This window comes from Echinops telfairi, unplaced genomic scaffold (genome assembly GCF_000313985.2).
Source record: "Echinops telfairi isolate 266 unplaced genomic scaffold, ASM31398v2 ScPeMD7_7424;HRSCAF=8462, whole genome shotgun sequence".
Taxonomy (NCBI): domain Eukaryota; kingdom Metazoa; phylum Chordata; class Mammalia; order Afrosoricida; family Tenrecidae; genus Echinops; species Echinops telfairi.
Genome location: NW_022111324.1, coordinates 14,430,657 through 14,438,067, shown reverse-complemented (window position 1 = coordinate 14,438,067; position 7,411 = coordinate 14,430,657). Strand labels below are relative to the sequence as shown.

General features: G+C 37.4%; 1 protein-coding gene across 2 annotated transcripts in view; it reads left to right on the top strand.

The window, feature by feature from the left end:
• RC3H1 (ring finger and CCCH-type domains 1) overlaps positions 1-7,411 on the top strand; it is a 56,813-nt gene that overhangs the window by 27,567 nt on the left and 21,835 nt on the right. For both annotated transcript variants that reach the window (XM_004706722.2, XM_045297896.1), the window contains 6 exons: positions 1,191-1,309; positions 1,929-2,041; positions 2,347-2,628; positions 3,115-3,329; positions 5,082-5,452; positions 5,923-6,087. In XM_004706722.2, the coding sequence (XP_004706779.1) occupies positions 1,191-1,309; positions 1,929-2,041; positions 2,347-2,628; positions 3,115-3,329; positions 5,082-5,452; positions 5,923-6,087 (1,265 nt within the window). The remainder of the gene's footprint in view (positions 1-1,190; positions 1,310-1,928; positions 2,042-2,346; positions 2,629-3,114; positions 3,330-5,081; positions 5,453-5,922; positions 6,088-7,411) is intronic.

The following is a 7,411-nucleotide window of genomic DNA, read 5'->3' as shown; positions in this document are numbered from 1 at the left end:
AGAATTCGAGTCATGGTAGTGGGAGCGGGGAGGAATTCATCTTTATTTCTGTATTCTCGCTTCATTTTATGTTTCATTTTTAGAATAATTTATATTAAGATTTAGGGCTTGTTTTGTTTGTTTGTGTTTTGTTTTGTTTTGTTTTAGTCCCAGTGCCAGCATAGCCTGAATGAAGATGATATGTAGACAAAGTTGCTTTAATTGATTTTTCATATGATTGGTCTTCTCTTAGACTTTTTAAATTAGGCTTTCTCTGGGCAGAAATGCTTTATCTGCTGTGATAGTCTTGCATTTTCACCTAACAAATAAAAAATAATGACAACAGCAATACTGTGGAAGGTGTGGATAAACTAAAACACTCATTACAGGTGGAAAGATAAAATGACACAGATATTCTAGAAAATACGTGAATTGGCCTTTTCTTAAAAACTAAACACAAAACTAGACTCGCAATGTACTCTTTTTCACTCATTATTATTGCCTGTTCAGTACTCAGAATCTAGTAACTAAAAACCAACCAAACAACCAGAAAAAAAGCCCTCGCTGCCATTGAGTCCGTTTTGACGCATTGTAACCTTATAGGACAGGGTAGAATTGCCCCAGTGAGTTTCTGAGACTATAATTCAGGCGTCCCCAAACTGCGGCCCGTAGGGTGTTTTTGCCCCGTTTGTTTTTTTACTTCAAAGTAAGATATGTGCAGTGTACATAGGAATTTGTTGATAGTTTTTTTTTTTAACTATAGTCCGGCCCGCCAACTGTCTAAGGGACCGTGAACTGGCCCCCTGTTTAAAAAGTTTGAGGACCCCTGCTGTAATTAATTATATGGGAGTAGAAAAGTCACGTCTTTTTCGCTTACAGTGGCTGATGGTTCCAAACTGCTGGCCTTGGTTAGCAGCCCAACTATGCCACCAGGACTCCTTGAATCTAATGACAGTAGCCATATATTGATGACCTACTTAAGTATCTTATGCCACCTTCCCTTTCCCTAAAATGAATATTTATATTCATTTGCAATTCCAGTTTCTAACGAATGTGTCCATTTCTATTAAAAGATGTTCAGATGAAGAATCATGTAAAGTTTAACCTGATTTTCAGTGATGTGCTGATACTATGTATTTCTTTATAGATTACATCTTGAGCAAAATTCTGAATACCAATTTTAAAATTTGACTTTTTCATGTACTGTGTAGATGCTCCTCCTCCTACTTGGGAACAGCTAGAAAATGGTCTGGTTGCTGTGCGTACAGTGGTGCATGGACTGGTTGATTATATTCAGAACCACAGCAAAAAGGGAGCAGATCAACAGCAGGTAAGGGAGAAGGTTGAATCTGGAGGTCAGCCACTAGAGGCCTGCCTACAGATAGAAAGGAAGGCAAACAAATGCTAGGTAGACTATGAGAATAGAAACTAGGTTCGTTTATTATGTTAGCAGTCGGTTTACTTGAAGATTTTCAGCCGTAGAAACCCTGTTAAGGCAGTTGTACTCTCTCCCACAGTCACTGTAAAACAGGATCAACTTGACTGCAGTTTTATTCCATTAGATATCTGAAGAATATAATAAAAAGAGGGCAAAGCTAAGACTTCTCTTTAAGGTCTGGCAATAAGCAATTAAGTTAAATACATGGAAATTTTTTTTGCCTAAAGCCAACAGTTTAACTATTATGAAATATGGAGAGAGAATTGTTTGCAAACACACATGCTGAGATTTATGTAATATTTGAAGATATTAACATATCAGGAGAATCAGAACAATATATATATTTTTTAAAGACAAATTTTAGGCACAATGACTTTCCAATACTTTTGTTTTGGGTAGTCTAGATAAGTCTATGAATTAATCTGAATCAATCATTTAGATTATCAAGATACGAAAACAGCAACACAAAATTCAAGTCTTTGTGTGTCTCATAGTGTGATATTGGTCTTAGCCTCCACAGCACAGCAAATATAAAACATACATGTGTCGAGACATGAAGCAGAGAGGAGGATGCCCTCGTGGAGCCAGCTGTACATTTGCACATTCACAGGAGGAGCTAGAAAAGTAAGTGTCTTTCTTGTGAATATCTTTAGACCCGGTCTTTTAGCAACTTGCTATAGAGTGAAGAACAGTTACTAACTTTTATACTTACACTTTTATACTTAACTACTGTGTCTTGCTGTGTGCAATTTTATACATTACACATACAGGCAAGTTCTTAAGATGTTAGAAACAATGTTCTGAGAATAGTAGAAAATGATGTGCTTGGAATCTTTTCTCTTTGTATCTGCTTCATTAATACATTTAAGTCCTCAGCTTGGTTTTAAAATTTTTGGTTTCTGATATTGTGTCTTTGCTTTCTTATATAGATTTCGTAAAATGAACAAGCGCTTAGTTCCCAGAAGGCCCTTGAGTGCCTCTTTGGGTCAACTTAATGAGGTGGGCCTGCCTGCAGCTGCTATCCTTCCAGATGAAGGTGCAGTGGATCTGCCCAGCAGAAAAGCGTCTGCTCTGCCAAATGGAATTGTATCAGCAGGGACCACCGTCACACAGCTGATTCCACGAGGGACAGACCCCAGCTACGATTCTAGTTTAAAACCAGGAAAGATAGATCATCTGAGCAGTAGTGCCCCTGGGTCCCCTCCTGACCTGTAAGTTTTTCCTAACTGTTGTCTAAAGTTTCTTCTCTATATTGTAGAGTCAAGAAGGAACAATAAACATCTTTTAGGGGGAAAGCGTTTTGTGGGGCTTTATTTTGTTTTGTTTTTCCTTTTTTCTGTGCTAGTGCTCTTTGAGAATTAATTGGCATAGGTTCAATAAAATCACCTGTGCAAAGTTCAAAAAGGATAACTGTTGGAATGGCATAGACGTAGTGCATTACAATTTAGGTTTCTAACATATGGTCAGCAGTTCTAAACCACCAGGCCCTCTGAAGGAGAAAGATTGGGCTTTTCTGCTCCTGTAAAATTTAAAGCTTCTGAAACCCGAAAGGGCAGTTCTATTCTGTCCCATAGTGTTCTATGAGTCGGTATCGACTCAGTGGCAGTGAACTTGATGTTTCCTTTTTAAACATTTAACGGTACACTGGAAGTATTTTAGGAACCATAAACTTGATTTTCACAATCTTATTCCCTTAGACTCGAATCTGTCCCTAAGAGTATTTCTGCCTTACCTGTGAATCCACATCCTGTACCTCCAAGGGGGCCAACAGACCTGCCTCCCATGCCTGTCACCAAACCACTTCAGATGGTGCCACGAGGTTCTCAGTTATATCCAGCCCAGCCTGCAGATGTTTATTATCAGGATCCTCGGGGAGCTGCTCCACCATTTGAAACAGCACCTTATCAGCAGGGTAATAATCTTTCGTTTATGTTGTTCCATTTTGGGGGGACTATCCAAGAGTAATCATACAAGTGTTCTCCTTAAATAAATACATTTTAATACTTTGGAAAAAACAGGTATGATCATCTGAATAGTATGAAATAAAGTAACAAATTGCTCTATCTGCTAACAATTGTTTGTTATACACACGGGCTAACTGGAAGATTGGTGGTTCAAGGTTGGTATTCTGCTTCTGTAGATTACACAGCCTTGGAAGCCCTGTGGGACAATTCTACTCTGTCCTTGACTTGGCAGCAATAGATTTGGTTTAGGGGGTCATTTGTTGTTATATTAGTGTCGTGGGAAAGGTGATTTAGAAAACAAACAGTAGAAATGCCTAAGTGAGTGGCTTTAGCAAACAAATATTTATTTTCACATTGCTTAAGAACCCAAAAGTCTGAATTCAGGGCAGCACCTCTAGAGAAAGACTTTCTCTAGGGGAGGGCCCTTGGGTTATTCCAGCGTCTGTTCCTTGTTGGTCTTCAGGTGGCATGGCATATATCCTTCCCAGCTGTGCTTCCTTGCTTCTGTGCCTGCTGTCTCACAGTGATTGGTCTAAGATACACCCTATAAGCATGTCTTTGTTAACAGGACATTGAAACTATTCCCAAATGAGATTGCATGCACTTGTATGGGGTGTAGGGTTTATAGCACGTGGAGAATGGGGGCACAATTCCATCTATAATGCCAGGTTTAATGATAATACTAGTATAAAGAGTGAAGGAAAGGAGATGACTAAGGTTTCACATGCAATTTATTTGTAAAACTCAGACTGATTTTAAAACCAAAATGTTGGCTCTTATCAGAGATAGTGTAGGAAGAGGTGTTACTTTTTACTCTGTGATAGATTAAATTGCTCTACATTTTCTTTTCCCCAGGCTGTTTGTTTTTTTGAGGGAGGGGGGGAAGGTACATTCAGTAGAATAGTTCTAAATTGGTATGCTCAGTGAAAATGTAGTAAATAATAATTTGTAGTTTCCTTTTGACCCCAAGAAAAACACAACCACTTTTGTTGAGGTAGTCATTGTGTAATCCTAAATATCTTGTGTGTCCATCAGCATTCACTTGAAAAGAACAAAGTTCATTTTAGTTATATTAGGCAGAAAGAATTTATTCAGAGTTGGTAATCAGCAAAATGGGAATAATAGAAAAACAGGCTTAAGCTGGACATACTGGTACTGAGTCTCAGAATACCATAGACAGAGGCACCAAGGGAACTTGTTGCAGTGAAGAAGCAAAAATAAGAAACTTTTGCCATAACTGCTAATGCCTGCATCAGATCACCTTTTGAGGCAAAGTTCTGAAAATTTGGAAGCTATTACCACAGGTGCAAAGACGACAGGGTTTTGCCACAGATAACTAAACCAGCACCAACAGAATGGGTATTTTGTGTATTACATTTCTTTCCATTTAAAACTCTTGTAAGTTATTGATTTGTGGTACCTCTGCTTCCACAAATTCAGGGAATAGTTTATAACTTGCATGCGTTACATTAAGACATAAGAAAGAGATTCAAACAATTGAGAATCCACTCAATTGTAATTTTCTTAAATTGCTTTTTTGTTTGTTTTTCTTAGAGTTAACATGACTATAAGCAGAGGAGAAATCTTTAAAGTGAATGGAACAGGGTTTTTGTATTCTTTAGTGTTTAAGTATGTTAAAAAGAAAAACATTATATAGAAGATTGGCTCATAATGCTTTTGATTCCTGTTGTGTTATACAGGTATGTACTATACTCCACCACCACAATGTATGTCCCGCTTTGTCCGGCCTCCACCATCTGCTCCTGAAGCTGCACCTCCATACTTGGATCATTATCCACCCTACCTCCAAGATCGTGTAGTAAACTCCCAGTATGGAACACAGCCACAGCAGTATCCGCCCATGTACCCACCACACTATGATGGCCGTCGGGTATATCCTGCTCAGTCATACACAAGAGAGGAGATATTCCGAGAAAGTCCTATACCCATTGAGATTCCACCTGCAGCAGTACCACCCTATGTTCCGGAATCCAGAGAAAGATGCCAGCAGATAGAGGCTTACTATCCAGTGGCTCCTCACCCAACTCAGATCAGACCTCCATACCTCAGAGTATGCTATATTTATTTTTCTTATTATGTGGACTTAATCATCTTACAATGATTCCTTGTCTTTCTGCCACTGTAAGAACATGCTAAAGAATACCTTTTTATGAGAATTTTCCCCCCATTTTTAAAATCTTTTCATAACTTGTGTAGGTTATACTATATAAATATATATATATATTAGGTTATACTTTTTTAAAAGATGACTACAGGAACAAAACCTTCCTTACTAAATTTTCTTAATTTCTAAGTTTGGGTGGTTTTATTAAGATTTCTAGATTTTATTAACATTCATCTTTGGAAATGTATGATCTCAGACCAAGAAAAATTTAGACTTGCTTTTTTGCGTGTGTGTTGGCGATGTTTGTTTTATATCATTTTTTTTTTGTTCAATTAATCCTTGCGGCTGTTAATCTGCTTATTAAAATATGTAATGAATGAATGAATGTAATCTGAAACTATATTTTCCATTTTCAGGAGCCTTATAGTCGGCTTCCGCCTCCTCCCCAGCCCCACCCTAGTCTAGATGAGCTACATCGCCGAAGAAAAGAAATAATGGCCCAGCTGGAGGAAAGAAAGGTCATCTCCCCACCTCCTTTTGCACCTTCACCAACATTGCCTCCTGCCTTCCATCAAGAGGAAGTAAGCATGTTATTTTTGTCCCATTTATGTTTGTCCCAAGGTTATGAAGGTGTTTTACTGTGCTTTCCTCTAAAAAGCTTATTGTTTTATTATACATTTAGATCCATAACCCATCTAGAATTGATTTTTATGTATGAGTAGTCCCCAATTTAGGGCTGATTTCATTCCACTGACTCATGTCAGTTCAGCTATAGGTCAGATACTGCTCCGTCTGCCTCTCTTTAATTAGTATTGTTCTTTATTACCAGTATCTTTATAAATCCTGTTTTTGACTTTGTGGAATGAAAACATTATGTACATTTACAGATATACATCAATACATATCTACATTAAAAATACAGAAAAATCATAAAAATTAACTCGAATGATGAAGAAGAGTTGGACATTGTTGTTAATTCCTAGTCAGAAAATTAATGAGAATTGCCTGTATGTTCCTTTTCTTTTTTTTCCATGTATTTCACACTAACATCTCACTGTTGCTCTTATCTGCCTACCATTAGCGAATTTAAGCAAAACTATCAGCATTTGAACCTATGTTTATTAGCAAAGGAAACCAAGCCCCTGATTTAGTTTAGAAAACTAAGTTAAACTGCAGTTTTTTGAAGAGTAAATTATAAAATTGAATGTTGTTATTAAACATTTGGGAATGATGATGACATCAGCTAAGTATATCACAAAACTGTAACACTGTATGCCTAGTTCAAATAGGTCCTAAGTCTGGGGCAGCATACACAATGTGAGTTAGGCATCATTCCTCTCCCCTTACAGTATATTTTGTTGCTCAAGATATGCACAAATTGTAAGCTATTAGTGCTTAATATGATAAAATAGCCTAGATATGTTGGATTAAATAAAATACACTTTTTTAATCATTTTATTGGGGGCTTGTACAATTCTTATCACAATCCATCCAGACATCCATTGTGTCGAGCACGTATGTACATTTGTTGCCCTCCTCATTCTCAAATTAAAATACACTATTAAATTAATTGTACCACTTCTTTTTATCTAAGTCCTGGCAGTGCTGTTGGTTCAACCCCCCAGCTGTTCCACAGGAGAAGGAGGGGGCTGTTTGCTCCCTGAAAAGCCTTAGGAACAGTATGTAGGGTTGCTATGAAGTCAGAATGGACTCCATAGCAGTGGTTTAATTTGTTTTTAATATGACAACCAGAAAGTTTTAAGTTACTTAATGGTTCATGGTATTGATATCGGATAGTGCTACTTTAGATCAATTTGAGACGTAGTCTCTTATAATATCATGTCTCCATGAACATGGTATACCATTCATTTATTTTATCCTCTTTAATTTCTTTCAGCAATTGTA